The 17,831-nt window shown below is 37.0% G+C and overlaps 1 protein-coding gene across 1 annotated transcript in view; it reads left to right on the top strand.

The window, feature by feature from the left end:
* CFAP58 (cilia and flagella associated protein 58) overlaps positions 1-17,498 on the top strand; it is a 109,826-nt gene extending 92,328 nt beyond the window's left edge. Inside the window, exons 16-18 of the mRNA XM_060767014.2 lie at positions 5,006-5,125; positions 10,292-10,425; positions 16,436-17,498. Coding sequence (XP_060622997.2) covers positions 5,006-5,125; positions 10,292-10,425; positions 16,436-16,556 — 375 coding nt within the window. The 3' untranslated portion in view covers positions 16,557-17,498. The remainder of the gene's footprint in view (positions 1-5,005; positions 5,126-10,291; positions 10,426-16,435) is intronic.
* Positions 17,499-17,831: the final 333 nt, after the last annotated feature.

Here is a 17,831-nt window from a genome sequence, read left to right as displayed (position 1 = left end):
TGGAAAACAGAGGAGTACTGTCTTTAGTCCTGGATATCAAAATATCTTCATACAATGTGATATAGCATTAGCCTTTTGTTGCATTCAGCCACACTCTTGATGCACTATCATTTTGTTTTTTTACTACAACTCCTAAATAATTCCTTGTCACCATTACTGTCAATTTGGTTCCTACCAATTATAATTTTGCAATAATTAAAAAGAAAATGCAAAAATAACTAACAAAAAACTTCTCTCTCATTTTACAGCTACTGAATTTACAAAGGTTATCTTGAATGATTAATTTGTCATGTGACATTTTCAAGCTTTGGTAGCACAGATGTGGATGTAAGCACAATGACAGTGTGTGCGTACTGAGGGCCCTTCCACACAGCCGTATATCCCATAATATCAAGGCAGAAAATCTCACAATATCTGCTTTGAACTGGATTATCTGAGTCCACACTAAGGTAATGTGGGATTTCCTGCCTTGATATTCAGGGATATATGGCTGTGTGGAAGGGCCCTGAGACTGGGAGATGGTTCAAAATAAGTATGAGGGATTTTGAAAGAAGACATGCAGTTATATAGCAATGTACTACTTGTTATCTTTTAGCATATGCTTCCTGTTTGGATTGGATATGTGGCATAAAACCAAAGTGGGAATGGTGTGGATCAGATTTTATGAGACTTTTTTGATTGGTTGGTGGGAGGGAATTCTTTATTGCTACAGAAAAATCAGTTCTTTTAGAAATATGTATGGACATGTACATGGTAGGTATGAGAAACTTTGCTCTAACTCTAGCCCTCTAATTTCAAATTGTGTTCTTTCAATCTTTTCCTCTGAAATGTATCTCATTTTGAATGAAGCCAGAGTTTGGATGATGAAAAAGAACCCATGTCATGTAAGACTAAGATACACAGATCTTTCCAAGAAGTTTATTCAGTGTTCTTTTTTGTCCTACAGATAGCCTGCAATCTATTTTTTCTTACTTAAGGATAGTGCTACATGCTGCTTTGCTTTTAGTCTTCAGTCTTTTGATTTCTTAATTAATTTCCAGGATTTTTCTTTTTTGATTGGTACAAATCAATGTTAGGAAGTGATTTATTGGCTTCGGTGGAACAACTGCAACTTTACAATCAAATAAATATTTCCTTCAGTGTAAAACTTCTAAATTGTTTCCCCTCTAGTGACTACTTACATTGACTATTACCTACACCAGTGGTTTCCAACCTGTGGTCCGTGGAACAGCAGTGGTCTGCAAGACCAAAAATATGGTCTGTGGCCTCACCATTACTACATTGTTGCCTCAAAACTATGTGGCAACAAGAGCAACTGGTCTCACAAAACCCTCTTGTAGAGCCGAGGCAACAGAGAGGTCAGGAGGAGAGAGGCTGACTACCCACAAAAGATTACTACTACCACATCAGCTCTAGATGATTAAATATGGTTTTCTGTGGGTGAGTAGATGGCGACTACTGGATGGCATATGTTCTGTATCAGAAACTAGAGCTGATGTGGTCTGTCCAATGCAATTTTCTGAAACAGGACCCTAAATAACCAAACCAAATCTAAAATTGGCCAAAAACCGATTCGTAACCCTTCTGGTATTAATGTTGGAAAGTGGTCCCTGGTCAAAGTGGTCTCTGTTCAAGTTGTTCCTGGTCAAAAAAAATGTTGGGAATCACTGATTTATGCAAATTGGAAGTAAATCTGGTGGCTTGATTGTTAGATGCATGCATATAAGAATACTTAATTCTATTTACAGGTTTTTTTAAATTAATAGACTCTCCAGCTGCTATTGCAACACTTTCAGATAGGCTTTGGCGAAAGTAAAGGAAAACTTTATATTGTTTCTCTCTTTACCTGTCTTTTATAGTATTTGATATTAAATACTTATTTAGTATTTCCTATCACAACTACAGATAAATCTTACAGTATATTGCATAGACTTCACCTCATATTGCAATGTACACTTGCACTGTAATATACTGTCAAGGAAATGCTAATAAATCATATGTTCTCAATTCACATCTTTGTGGTCCTAGATGAGCGAGCAGGTTATTGGTAACCACATAGTTCTGTGATCCAAGAAAGGATAGTAACAAATAGTTGAGGTGAATCTTTCGCATCTCCTGTAAAATAAATATATTATGCTATAGACTTGCTTAAAAAGAAAAGAAGTGAGGTGCTTGTATATTTGTGGTAATATTTTTGCCCTTGAGTGCCTGCAGAATTCTCTCTCTATGATGTTCTTTGAATGCAAAAGTGAATCTACTAATTCTTGCATATTAATCTGGGATAAAAAAGTTATGGGGTTCATTATAGAGTCATTTGGAACAAATTTGTTTGGATCTAAGTACCATTTCTCATCAGAAGATGTGGAATTGGAGGAAAAGTCATGCAAGATGGATAGTAAGTGGGAAACCCCCACATTTGTAGTCTTTCCCAAAAATCACATGGATGCAATGTGCTATTTTGGAAAAGTGTACCTTTAAAAATTGACCAGAACAGAGGCAGAAACATTTATATCACCACTGGGACATGTGACTGGATAGCTAGGATAGTGTGAAGAAGAAGTGAAAGAAGGGAGCAGCGCGAAATAGAAAATCTGGAGGGGAGAAAAGGAGAAGTTGTATCCAAGATGGACTGGAAAATGAGACGAGAAGGGACTAGGAATGGATAGAAGTTGTGCTAGAAAGGGATTTGGGCTTTTAGGAGGTTATAACGAGGATTAGAAGGAAAGGTTAAATGAGATTTGGATGGAACGAGACCACAGAAATCATTTCAAAGGGGACGAAACTGAGATAGTAATTGGCCACCTGTCCTGCCAGATGGACCCCGGAGTTTGAAACAGAAGGGCGACCATAAAACATTGGAACTATGGAAGGGGATGGGGGCATTCAAGGAATGTGAAGCATGTCCAAGAGAATCCACCTAAAGCCACAAGTGAGAAAAAAACCCCCTATAATTTCCCTTTAAAGGGATAGGCAGCAAATAACAAGCCTGAAATAACATATGCAGTAATATTAAGTGCAGTAAATACAGACTAATTTGTCTGCATATTAAGTCCAGGGAAATACAGACAGATGAAAAAAGATAATTCCTCAGTATGAACTTGTGTTGTCATTTATTGTTGTATTTCAACATTAAAAGCAGAATACTGTTTTTATATAGAAAACCTGCTGATGACTGTGGTTTCTCTCACAGTTCAGCTTCACTTGCAAGGATTAAATAACATTGCATTGAGTCCTTGTGGGAAGGCCAAATTAACAGTGAACAAAGGAGTATCAGCTTTTTGTTTGGGAAAAACAAATCAGTGTCCTTGGTACACCTATGCAAATTTGAAAAATGATGTAATTTTAGCAGAGTATTACCATTGCCTAGATTATAATAACTGTGTAAGAAATACTTGTGTGTGCTTATGTGTAATAGATGTGGAAATGCCTATTGGAAACATAATGTGTGATGTGAAGATGTGACATGGATGGACATTAGTACATTATCCAGAATCAGCACTAAGATATTTTACTGCCTTCCATAGACTGAAGCCAACTGAACAGACTTTTTTTTTAACAGTGGAACTTAGATAGCATCCTCCACTATATCTGGCTAACTTAGGGTGCATCTACACTGTAGAATTAATGCAGTTGTCACAACTTCAACAGCCATGGTGTTATGCTATGGAGTCCTCGGAGTTGAAGTTTGTGTTAGGGCATGTAAGAAATCAGCTTGGTGTGTGTTAACTGTAAAAAAAAATGCAAAGCACAAAGCTGATTGGCTGGGCCACGTGTGGGGGACTAGCTGAGCCTGGGAGTTTTGGTTACTGTTACATTTTCAGACTTGAGCTGTGAAAGTGCTAGCAGAGACACAGAGAGAGAGACAGTTCAGAGAGTATTCTTGCTTCATGAGCTGCTGGAAGGAGATTTTCCACATGGACATTGAAAGACCATTTTAAATCCCTCTAAAAGGACATTATGTGAGTTAATGCAACTGTTCACATGATTGTACATATGTTGTTCTGTACTACGAAGAGTAAACCACTTGTTCTTTATTGATAATCTGCATAGCATATTTTCTTTCTCTGGCAAGGCAGTGTGTGGACTGATCAAACATGAACTACGTGTGATTTTCCATTACGCCACAGTTTGGTGAGGAACTGGTGCTCTTTGGCAGAGAAGGCTAAAGGCCTTTTAAAACTACAACTTACACAAGTCCATAGCATTGAACCATGGCAGTTAAAGTGGTGTTAAACTGCATTAATTCTATAGGATGGACCATCCTTAAGAGGTAGAAAACAGGTTACATAAAACATTAAACTCTGTTCGGCAGCATTTTGCTGCTCCCTATGTTTGGCCCATAAATAATCCATATATTTGCTATTTAGGCATTTGTACTGCTACTGTTAAATTGAGATTGTTCTGTTTTAATACTTTTTTGGTTGTCTTGGGATTTTGGAATGCTGCTTTCTGGCAGATGTTTATTTATGTTTTTCTTCTCTGTAAATCAGCTTAAGAGCTTCAAAACTGAGTGCCATAGTAAACACTGTTAAATAAAGTAAGTTCTTCGTAAATCAGTTCTGAACAGGAGGGGCTGTTTTTGTTTTTTAAAGCCCTAATACATGAAATTATGAAAGATTGGTTTCCTGGCGTACTTACCAGTGAAGTATTTTATGTAAAAACACTACACAACTTTTTGTTGCTGTATGTTTGCATTGTCATCATTTGGTTATGCAGTAGAGTTTTCGGTGTAAGAGACAGGTGGAATCACTTTTGAAGGAATTTTACAGATACAGCCATTTTATATCTCCCTACTGCATAATGATAACGGAAATTATTTTTGGTTTGAAAAGAAATGAAGTACTGCAATTCAAACAAAAAACTTAGCTTATAAATGTCTCAATGATGTGGCTAGAGCTTATCTTTCTGTTTTCACATGCTTATATTACCTCTCCTTCCATATATTTTAAATGAGAAATGTGCAAATGTAACTTGTAAGTTGGTTTCATCCCACTCTGTCTCCTAGGAAAAGGAGAAGCTGTATGTGGAACTGAAGCACATCTTAGCCCGTCAACCCGGACCAGAAGCAGCTGAGCAATTGCAGTTGTATCGGTATACCTTACGGGAGAAAACCAAGCAACTTAAAGTAAGAGTTTTTTCCCCAGAAATATATGATAAAAAATAAATCTAAAGTGTAGTTGTTCTCCCCCAACAGCTAAGAAACAGGCATTTCAGACCAAAAAAAAATAATAACACAAGGACGTGTCTGGGTCCTTCCAGTAAAAATGCAATAATAATGAAGTAAGAAACAATGTGCTGGCCCAGTGTCTGCTGACTGGACTAGCAGCTTAATTCGGCCTATGGTAAGGTTGTGATTTATAGTTCATATTTCTTTCTTGTATCACATCAATAGGTATTAGATATGATAGACACATGGAATCTTTGTGTTCAGAGGAAGCATACTGTATATACCCGAGTATAAACCTAGTTTTTTGGCCCTTTTTTTTAGGCTGAAAAAGCCCTCCTTGGCTTATACTTGACTGAGGGTCCTTCTTTGAGCCCCACTCCTCCCTGCCAGGCCCCTCACCTCTCCGCACAGCAACTCAATTGGTCGCTGTGCCGAGAGAGGAGGAGAGGCTGCACACCTTCCTGTCCTCTCTTTTGTGCCTTCCTCTCCTCTTACTGTGTTGAGAAGGGAAGGGAGGTCACACACTTCCTCTCCTCAGCCCACGTCCTCCCTTCCCACCTCAGTTTTCCCCACTTTTCCAGCACCCCTTTCCTTTTCCAGTCTTTTTTCTAGCTTTCTGCTTCCTTTGTTGTTGTTCATTTGTTCAGTCATTTCCAACTCTTCGTGACCTCATGTACCAGCCCTTCCTACCTGTCTTTATTACGCCCAGCCCCTCTCCCTCCAGCTCCCTTTCCATCCCAGCCTTTCCCAAATTCCAGCCACTCTTTCCCATTTCAGTCTTGCCCCCTTTTCCCACTACAGTTTGCCACTTTCCCAGCCCCTATTTCTCACCCCAGTCTTTCCCACTTTCTCAACCCCCTTTCCCACCTCAATATTTCCCATTTCTCCACTTGCTCTCTTCCCTCTCCAATCTTTCCACCTTTCCAGCCCCCTTTTGTACTTACTCAGTTTGGAATCTTACTCAGTCTTACTCAGTTTGGATCTTACTCAGTCTTACTCAATTTGGAATCTTCCTTTCCCCGTCCCAGTCTTTTCCAGCTGCCCCTCTTTCCCACCCCAATTTCCCCAGCTTTTCACAACTCCCTTCACACTGTAGACTGGGGTTAAAATAAACTATGGTGATTCTTGGAAGGATATGTAAGCACATTTACATTGAAGAAGGTTAGAATAATGATTTAATCAGAGTTGGACAGTCTTATCTTAAATTACAGTTTTATGTAAATATTCCAAAACATTTAACTTGCTAACCCCTCAATTAATGTAATTATATTGGTGTCTATTTTTATTTTGAGATTTACCAGTAGCTTCTACATTTCCCACCCTCAGCTTATACTCAAGTCAATAAGTTTTCCCAGTTTTCTGTGGTAAAATTAGGTGCAACAGCTTATATTTGGGCCAGTAATCCTGCATTACAATAGGACACAATGACATTTTCTGCATATTTATTCACAAGTAGGTTTTGTAGAATTTGGTGGGGCCTATTCCAAATAAGTATGTGTAGAATGGTATTGTTAAAAAACATGCTGATATGAACAACTCAGATTATTACCTTGATGCCCTGCTTTGTGGATTTCTGGAACTGTCTAGATTGCCATATCTGAAGACTGAATGGTGGTCTAGATCAGACCTTTCAAAACGGTGTGTCACAATGTCTTAGTGTATCAGCTTAAGTGTGTAGGTGTATCACAAGAATATAACAAGAAGCCTCTGGGTTCATGTGAAATAAGCTATAAAACATATATTTTTTTAAATATAAATGAAAGGTACTTCATGAGATATATTGTGTCCCCACACATTTCATTATTACAATTTATGTATGTGTCCATATATCTTAAAAGGGGTAGATTTAACCTCTAGTTTACTAATAAAACTGAATTAATATGTCGGAAAATGATGCGTGTCTAAAAAGGGTGTCACCAACATGAGATGTTTGGAAAGCTCTGCTCTCAATGAACTTGTGATCTGGTGTAGCAGAGTTCTTACATTTTTAGACATCTAAGGTGAACACAAACCCTCTTACATGAAAAGCACATTTTCTTTTGGACAGTAGCAGTGAAGCATGGTTTTATGGAAAGGTCCATGATTTTATTATACATGCTTTACTGAGGAAGGCTAGTGTGTAAATTCCCTAACCATGTTGAGGGTAGGGTTTTGTAGTATAATGTTTGTTTATAAAATTAAGAAACGAAAATCTAATTAGAGTATTAATTTACAAGCTATTACTATAAATGTGCATCCCACTTGGGCCTGTGGAGACACTGCCAGAATTTTGTATGAGGCTTAATTTCCTTTTCAAATGAGTGAGATTTTCTAATGTGCCAGTCAAAACCGTTTTCCTTCTGTCTTTAACAAGCTAGCGGAAATGGATTGAGAAAACATTGCTAAATCCTTCATCTTTCTCTAACAGTATGTCCTTGTATATTAGTCTCGCATCTTATTAAAGGGCTGACAAGAGTAATCTCTCTTAACCCCTTGTCACCGTAAAGCAGGATTTCTTTGGTGAGAAAAGCTTGTTTATGCCTTCTGGAACTGCTTGAAGCACCATGTTAAGTAGCATTTTTGGCTGCTGTGTAACATGCCATTTCCCCCCTCATTTTCATTGGTATGGAAATACAACCGAATCCACTAGTGCTCGTTTTTGTTGTCATTGTTGTTTGCTTTTTTCTTTGCATGCACGCTAAAGACAATAGTAAGGGGAAAAGTCAGTAGCTAAATATAGCAATAGTGTGGGCTCAAGCTTACACATAGGATAGATGGCCTTCAAGGGGTTTTTTTGTGTTCTAGCCAGACATATTATATAGGCAGATAATAACACAGGGCAATTGTGCATTTTTAAAGTTTCTAGCTCTTATAGGCATAAAGGAAATAGGAAAATAAAATAGTAGTATATGTTAAAGCCTGAGAACAAAATGAAAGATCTATTTGTTTCTTCACCTCATGATTTCTAAGCTGTTTCATGACTATTTGCATTTTTTTCACATTGTTGCACTGTCAGACAAGAAGTGTAGTGTGGATGAGTGTTTAATATGTTAATAAAATAGCCTGTTTATGGCAATTGCTTCATTAATATTAATATTGTTGAAACTAAGTGAATAAAATCACCCAGATTCTACTGGCTCATTATCTTTTCACTTCTATCTCTACCTATTAACTAAATATTTAGCATAGAAGTTTCACATTTTGTTTACAAGTTCTTTTGTTTAGCTTACCTATGTGTTCCTAATGAGGATGCTCCCCTCTGAAAATGTTCAAAGAGAGTCTAAATATGCACAATATTCATTTGTTGGGTTTTTGCAATTAAAGACCTAATTTCAATGCAATGTTAGTAGTGGAAAACACTGCACTAATGAGTTTTTGTTTTTCCCCCCACTTGTGTGTGGGGTAATACATTTGTTTTTGTAGTCCCTGTTGTAGCTGGTTGTGCAAAGGATTCTACAACTGAATGCTACATCAGAAATCTTCTTTACATGCTTGGGAAGTAGAGGTTCATGAATGTCATTTGTATAAGGGAATGACATTATTTTGATACCAGCAAATATTTTGCTTTAAAACCTTTTGTTTAATGCAAACATCTTCCTATAAGGAAAGACCAATGTGTAACGAGACAAGTTATTACTGATATATGTATATGTATGTTACAATTTTTATTAAGATTTTTTACATACAATAAAAGTTACAAATAATGCAACAAAGAAAAAAAAAGCAAAAACACTATAAAGCGTTCAACAACACACTATAAAGAAATAGATAGAAATGACATATGACCTCATCATAGGAGCTAATTTGCTTGTCATATGCTGCTTCTTCTCTGCTTTTGCCACAGAGCCCATTGCACGACATACACCTACTTTCAGTGGGGCTCCGTGGCAAAAGGGGACAGGAAGAAGCGTGTGCTGCCACTACGGCAACACGGGACGCTTCCTGTGTTGCCACAACAACAGTGGGGGGAAGGCTGAGTGGCGGATGCTTCCCCTTGTGAGATGAGGCCAAAGGTAAGTCAGGCAATGTGGGATATGGGGTGATATGTGGTGAATCCCAGTGTTAAAGTGATAAGGTACATAGAGGGCCCTTCTACATAGATAATATAATGTAATGAAGCTGACTCAAGGCTGTTTGAAGCCCGGGTCAGCGTGAGTACCTGACCTTCAGCCCAGCTCACTGTCCACCTAAGCAGTTTGAAAAGAGCTGTGAGCTGTGAGTAGAGAAATCAGGCATCGTTTAAGCAGGGAGGTATTTTGCGGAATCATAAAAAGGAAATACCGGAAAATGCCAGCGATCAAAGGAAGGATCTTTGTCACAGGGCTCTTTGTAATAGAGGATGGAGTGACAGCACCCCCTCGAGGCCTGAATCGGGCACAATCTCTAGGACGCTGAAGTTGGGGAAAAATGCCGACATATACTGCTATTTGTCTAACGGCATCGAATGTTTGTCGTATATGTGTTCTGTGTTCTTTGAGCCCCCTTTGAGTGAGATGGGTGAAATATAAATGCTTTAAACAACAACAACAACAACAACAACAATCACCACCCATTTATACAAATCTCTTAGCAACAACATGCAGTATTTACAGTGAATTCTGAAGAAAATGCTTCAGTTGTAATCCACAAAATGGAAAATCAGCCTATATATGAAGCCTTGTAAATGCTGCTTTATTATCAGTAAATGTTTGATTTTTTTATACTGTTTTATATATCTATACTCCTAGCGTCATGTAAAAAATTCTGGGTGGAAAGTGGTCATGAGCAGAAAGACTTTAAGTCCTGCTCTAGAGAATGAGGCTTTCTGTCAAGCTGGTATTTAAAAAAGGGCTCAGTGGTGTATAAAGCTTTGGAGCAAGTTGTTCAAAATTTCCACTTTTACTGCCATACTGAGATGAATTCCAAAACCAGTGTATAGTTACCCTGTATGACCCTAAAATTATCTGCATATGCAATATAGGTAAAAACTCTTTATATCAGTGTGCTATGCAGACAGTTACCTGTGACGCTTGGAATTTGCCCAGCATAAATATGTTTCTAAAGCATAGCCTTCAACACAATTTGTTCAGCCAGACATGAAGAATTCAAATCACCCATTGTGTTTATTTTAATAATTTCTAATTGGTTTTGTTTTGGCTTATACAGGTTTTGTCTTCAGAACTCAACATGTATGAATCACAGAGTCAAGAATACAAATATGAAATCGAAAGACTTGCCAATGAGCTTCTGAATGTGAAAAAGAAATACCTTACTCAAAGACGCAAGGAACAGGAAAACAAGTAAGAGGCAATGCTAGGAATAATGACAGTAGTAGCAACAGTATTTAGTACTAAATTATTGTTCAACTGTAAGGTCATGTGTGTGTATTTGTGTATGTACTTGTTCCCATGGTGAGACTAGTAAAATAGAACATACTATGCTGTAAGTGTCTTGTATGAGAATGACCTCAGATAATCTTTTTTCAATTGAATCTTTTATGTGAATAGAGAATCTACATCAATGAAGAATGCACATACCTTGGGAACAAATAGCCTGGAAGCTTTCACAAAGCCATATTTTTATCTCATTCATTTCTGCTACCTATCTTTTTCCATCTCTTGGTATCAATACAGGATGATATTTTTTCAGCTGCATTTCTTTTTTGTTTTTACCTGCTTGTTCACTAACACCCTGGGATTGGAAATGTAGGCTTTGTTATTTACATATAAATGAACTATATTATTATTATTATTATTATTATTATTATTATTAAACTTTATTTATATCCTGCCCCCTCTCCCTGAAGGGACTTGGGGCGGCTAAGAGCTTAATAATCTCCCAATTCTTCCCTCATCGACAGAAGGCCCCACAAGACTAGTATATTATGGATAATTGTTTTTCTCAGTGTAAAAGATCTTACAGATAGCCATAGAATCATACAACTGGAAGAGACCACAAAGAATGCTCAGCCTAACCCCCTGCCATGCAGGAATATATAATCAAACCACCCCTGATTGAAAGTCATCCAGCTTCCATTTAAACCCCTCCAAAAAAGGAGATTTTGCCACATACCGAAGCAGTGTATCCCACTGTCACACACAGGTCTTATCATCAGGAAGTTCTTCCTAATGTTTAGGTGGAATTTCTTTTTCTGTAGTTTGAATCCATTGCTCTTTGGCCTAGTCTCAGAACCAGCAGAAAGCTGCTTCATTTTAAATATAACATCCTTTCACACATTTAAACATGATTATCTCTTTCTCATATACAGTTGTCAAGCCAGGTGCTACCTATCCTATATCAGTAGATTTCATTTTTTTCTGTTTAAATGTAGTAACTTACATTTCTCTCTGTCAAAATTCTAGTACCACTCTTTGGGACATTAGGTATCACTCCTACTTTGGTCTCATCTGAAAATTTGATAAGCATACTCTTTCTTCCATCATTTAAGTCAGGGGTCCTCAAACTATGGCCTGGGGGCCGGATACGGTCCTCCAAGGTCATTGACCCAGCCCTCGCTCAGGATCAACCTAGGTCTGAAACGACTTGAAAGCACACAACAACAACAATCCTATCTCAACAACCAAAAGCAGGCCCACACTTCCCATTGAAATACTAATAAGTTTGTATTTGTTAAAATGGTTCTTCATTTTAATCATTGTATTGTTTTAAGTGTTTTTTGAACTACAAATAAGATATGTGCAGTGTGCATAGGAATTCATTCATGTTTCTTAATTATAATCCGGCCCTCCAACAGTTTGAGGGACTGTGACCTGGCCCTCTGTTTAAAAAGTTTGAAGACCCTTATCTAAGTCATTGATAAAGTTGATGAGCACTGGGCCTAGGATTATATTTTGTGATACATTATTAGTCATTAGTCACTTTACTTCAGGATGCAGAGGAGCTCTTGGGTGCAAATGTCTGTCTCACATTTTAGGAGCTGTTTTGTAAGAATAAATTCATGGAGGACCTTATTAAAGGTGTTATCTGAAATCAAGATATGCTGCATTCACAGCATTCCCTTCATCTACTGAGGGTGTAATTTTTATTAACAAATGAGATATATGATTAGTCTGGCAAGACTTGATTTTGAGAAACGTGTTGACTTTTAGTGGTCACAGCATTCCTTTCTAAGTGCCTGTAGACTGTTTAATTATCTCCCCTAAAATATTTTGTGATATTGATGCCAATGATATCCCAATTGTTTCTTTCCCCCATTATTTTTTACCTAGATGCTTTCAACCTGGTTTCCAGGATTTTAGTCATGGATCTCTTCACACATGTAAAAATTTATGACATACTATGCTACTCCTTCTTTCCAGTTTTCTCTGTTTCTTTGAGATAGGTTATAACTCCTGTTACTACATTCAAATCATGAGACTCACTCTGACAGTTTTCAGTGATACTGACGGGCCAATATTGTATATTGTGTATTGTGTATGCTGTTTTTTATGGTTTTAAACTGAATATTGTTGTTTGTTGTACTGTTGTAAACCGCGTTGAGTCGCCAATTTAGGCTGAGAAACGGCGGTATACAAGCACAGTAATAAATAAATAAATAAATACTTATATAATATTTGTTTTGCTGTATTAAGAATTCAAGTTCATCTATGCTATGTGAATTAATGTAGAAACATTTTAGACCATGGGTCTATTCTCCTAGCTGCTTATTTAAGACTTTTTCATCCCACTGTTGATTTCTTATACTATTTGCCTAGTTGTCTCTGTAACAGTCAAGTTATTATCTGCAGCATCCAAGGAACACGTTCACTATACTATGGTCTCTCAGCCCCAAATAACTCAAGCTGGATCTAAACTGCCATAGAATCCAGTTTCAGAATGCAATTAATCTGCATTCAGAAACTGGATTATATGGCAGTGTAGATGGGAGCCTCAGTTTAAAACTCTCCTGTTCAGATTTCTGAGACTTAGCAAAAACTGCATTTCCTTTCTTATAATTCCTTTCTTCCTAACTCAATCTGTGTTTATAAGATGTTGGAGCATCCCTGTGTATAGTGATTCTCCACATTATCAATTGAACAGCATTATATGATTGCCTTGATTAAATAGGACTACAGGGTATTCCTGTAGAGAAAAAAACATACATGTAAAAACTGCCACATAATCGATAGAATCACACTTACTAGCTGTTTGCCTGTATATACATCATTGAGTATTTAACTATCCTGATAGTGTTCAGCAGTTTTTTGGCTCGATTTTTGTAACGATTTTTCCCAATACATGGATTGAAAGCATTTAAAATAATGCATTTTTTCTTTCCCCAATCACTTCCCCAAGAAACTGTATTAGTACCCTATTCAGAATAATTAATTTCCATTGAAACCCCTTTCTCTTCCTTTATCATGTTTTAAGATAGCAAATATTTCTGATGACTGAATTAGCAAAACAGTCAGCGATCAAAAGTGACCTCTGCCTAACTGCAAATGGCATAATGCTGCCTTGATGTTTGGAATTAGCAACAATTGTTCATGGCTAATGGCCTTCCTGGAGGTTTATGATCAATACACAATGCTGCTATAACGTCTAGCAATCCATTTCCAGCAGCTAAGTGTCCTTTTGAAAACAGCTATAATCTTTAGAATTTGAACTCTGGGTTTCACTTTTCCATTTCAGCATTAAAGGGGAATAAGTTCGCCTTTCTATCTCTAGAATTTTATCTCTGTTGCAATTACATTTTAAAAGGTAACAGAGAGTATATATTATATGTGAATCAAGGACATCTATAACGAACAGGGTTGTGTGTGTGAGTGCTTTACCCTGCATTGTTACAAAAATTCTATTATGTAAGATGAGTCATGAAATTACATGTCTCAGTCTAGACTTTTTCCATTGCATCCATCCTACTTAAGTCATATCCTTTGCCAAGGTATTTCCATAAGGAGACTTGCTCATTTTTAACCACACTTTGGAGCTCACCTCACCAACAGAGTGGTGGAGGGAGTAGAGGGAACCATCCTACTCTGTTCCCTCCTGGCTTTCCTTGTCTTCTGGGATTGCCAGCTATTCCACATCCCTTCCACAACAAGCTCTGTCTTTCCCCCCACTTTCTTCCACTTTTTCCCTGTTTGAAGTCGGGCAACACCCATTTCCTTAAGACAGCTTTAGGGCTCCATATCCATGTACTTTGGAAACAATCCCCATGGAGTCCCACCAGAAGTGCCCTTAAGTCATGTGATGGCCTCTGTGAGGCTCAATTTCTGAGGTGCATGGAAACAAAGCACTAAAGCCGTGGGATGAAGTCCTTAGACTGCAAGTTATAATAAACCTCAAACTGCATGTAAATTATGGCTTAAAATTTGAATCTGACTTTGAAAGTCTGGATCTAGTTTTCTGTGAGGAAGTCTGCAGAAGGATTGATGATCTGAACTTTCTTGGTTTTTTTTGGTTCCAGTTCAACCCATGTTGGTTTCATGTAGAAAAACAACATCTATCCTATAGTATATATTTTTTAAAAGGTGAAATGTGCAGGTATAAAATGCAAGCTGCGTCCAGTGTACACTCATTACTGAGTGGTGCCGATTGAGGAAACTTACTCTCTACCAGAAACAACCAATGGAGCCAACTTCTTATCTGATTTAAAAGGACAAATAATTGTTCAGTGATATGAGTTCCTATACCAATATAACTGTAGCAATCTACCCTTCCAGCACACCAGACTTCATATTAGTCCTGCTAGCAGCAGGAGTTGGTTATTTTGGATAAGATATATAGCAGAGTAGAGTCTTACTTATCCAACTTTTGCTCATCCAGCATTCTGTATTATCCAGTGTAGTCTGCCTCCTGCCCGGAGCCATAGCTGTTTCAATATATGGTGATGTTTATGTGTTAAATTAGTAAATACAGTAATTACTACATAATGTTACAATGTATTGGATTGTTTTTCTATTGATTTGTTGTAAAACATGATGTTTTGGTGCTTAATTTGTAAAATCATAATGTAATTTGACAATTAACAGGCTTTTCCTTAATCTCTCTTTATTATCCAACATTTTTGCTTATCCAACATTCTGCTGGCCCATTCATGTTGGATAAGCGAGACTCTACTGTACTAGAAAACAAATTTAAAACAACACCCATCCCAAGAAGAGACATTTGACTTTGTGGAATCTTGCTGCAAAATAAAAGAGGTGTTAAGAATTGTGTTAATAAAAAATAAAATGTACTTGGCCATGCTTGTGGACCCAGGGCAGGGGTGTCATATGCTTCTGCCCTCTTTTTATTCTGAAGGGCCATGGAATCAGAAGTTTTCACTGTTTTTTATTGATGTTGTTTAGTTTACATTGGAACTTTTAACTGGTGGTTTCTTGAAACAAATGATCATAAGCCATAGTTATCAATGGCAGCCCCCCTGCCCCCAGCCATAGTTGATATTGAACAAACTTTGTTTGCATTAATTTGAAATAGCCAGCTCTGGTCAATCTGGAACATAATTTTTCATAGCCGTACCTGAGAAAAAGAATGTAAGCCTGAGTCTTATATTAGTAAAGCCAAACCTATACTAGCCATGGTTTATTATAGCGCATGAAAAGAGCCACATTGTACTATAACTTTATAATGGTCTGGTGAAATTATTGAGATATTTTTCGGCATTTATGTAATTGTACATCTTAGGCTGGGAAAATGCAGCTTTGTGCTACTCTGGAAGGGGGCTCTTCTCTTCCCTCATTAGATAACTGAGTGAACTAGTTAAACTGTCTTCTTTTCTCTTAAGGCTGATAAATGCAAACTGAGACTATTCATTCTGTGGTGTAAAACCTAGAACTGATTGTGGTTCAAAATTATGTAGACAGAGTTGGTTTTGCTTAAAAAGAACACACTGGATAATTATCACTATAAGTCTATTAAATGTGAAAATGGTTAACACGATTTATTCATTAAAATCCAGCCAAGGAAGAAGATATACTCTTTCTGCCTTTGATTTCAGCCTTTCATTTGAAAACAAATTATTATTTGGAAGAACACCACTGAGATTAGAAAATACGAGTGACAAAACTTAGTCTACTTCTAATGAGAAACGTTGACCCTTTTAAGGGGGTAACATTAGGAGAGCTCATTTAGTTCTAATTTTTAATAATTCTGCATACCATCAGCAGTCATTTAATTAGATCCAAACAGACATCTAATTGTGGCTGTTTAGCTTAACAGGCTTTCATCAACATATTTTTAATGATCCCCAATATAACAGTTGCAACTGAGAAAACTTTCAGAACTTTTGAAAATTATACCAAGGGAGAAAGTATATAATGTGCCACATAATTTTCCTTTCTTTTTCTTGTTTTTTTCCACCACAAGGGAGAAGGAAAGAGTCTTGAATACCATGGAACATGACTTCTCGGTGCCGAGGACCAGAGTTTCACGCTTTACTGGTGGCGGTTATCCACTTAGCAACCCACCTCCCAAAATTGTGGTCTGAATCATTGGATCAGTGCACCGTGTCAACTGTTTTGGCACCTTCTGAACTAAACATTTTTCTTTTTGGAAATATTTTGCATAATAATATATGGTGCTTTTATAGTAACGTGCACTAAAATACTACCTTGAGATCACTGATAAGAAGGAAAGTTTGACAATAATGTTTGCTACAAGGATGCCACTCTGCATTCTGTAGTTATCAGTGGAGTCACTTCTCCTTTTTAAAAGCAATCTTATGCCAATGGGAACTTATCATTGGTTGTAAGTTCTGGTCATTTCCAAGAAAATACACTGAGGATTGATGGTAAATTGGTAATCAACTTGATGCATATTATATTGCTTCAATCCATCTCTTTCTAAATATATCCCTTGAAACTACATTGAAAAAAACAAGAATGTTATTATTCTCCATCAAAATGAGCTAAAAATTATCTTAATGGAACATTTATGTATGAAGGTGTAAGGTCATGTGTTATACAATTGCAAAGTTCATTATGACAGAGGTAGGTAATTTGGAGCCTTCCAGATGTTTTGCCTTATGTAATGAGCAATCCTGGCTAGGACTTATGGGAGTCATCGCCTAAAATATCTGCAGGACACCAGATTGACTATTTCTGTGTTCAAGAGAACAGAAAGGTAATCTTGAGCTGACTCTAGTGAATACATTTCTTTTTTATTTTAGATACCAGGTCAGATTGGAACATCTTTAACTCTATTTAGATTTTCTTATTTTCAGTTTAGACTTATTAAAATGAGGGCATTGAGTTACTTTTGCAACATTTAACCTTTGTTTACATATGAAGCCTTACATGTTTCTCCACAATGAAAAACCTTTTTCAACCTCTAAGAAATCGGGTTATCATACATTAAGAAGCCATATGAGAGACACACTGTCTGAGTTGCTGTAGGTGGTGGGAACTTAAAATAAACTTTATAAAATCTGTTTTTATGTGGAATGCTTATTTTCATTTTTGGGATGTAAAAATAACTTCAAGGAAATTTCTGATTTTTAATTTAGGAACACTTGGAAAGATATTGATCATCACTTTGATATAATGAGAAGTTGTTTATTAAAGCTATGAAAACCCATTAATTTAAGTGTTTAATTAACATAAATCAAGTAAAATATGATATGGAACATTTTGCCCTTACATCGGGGACCAATGTTGTATTAAGTATTATATTATTTTGCGGTTTCTGAATCAACAATCCTTCTTATCAGAGTTTCTGTATCATATGTCTTATATTCTTACAATTTCTACAGTCTACTTGCTAT

Source organism: Anolis sagrei, chromosome 3 (genome assembly GCF_037176765.1).
Source record: "Anolis sagrei isolate rAnoSag1 chromosome 3, rAnoSag1.mat, whole genome shotgun sequence".
Lineage (NCBI taxonomy): Eukaryota > Metazoa > Chordata > Lepidosauria > Squamata > Dactyloidae > Anolis > Anolis sagrei.
Note: the sequence above shows the minus strand (reverse complement) of the source record. Positions and strands in the feature narration are given on the sequence as shown.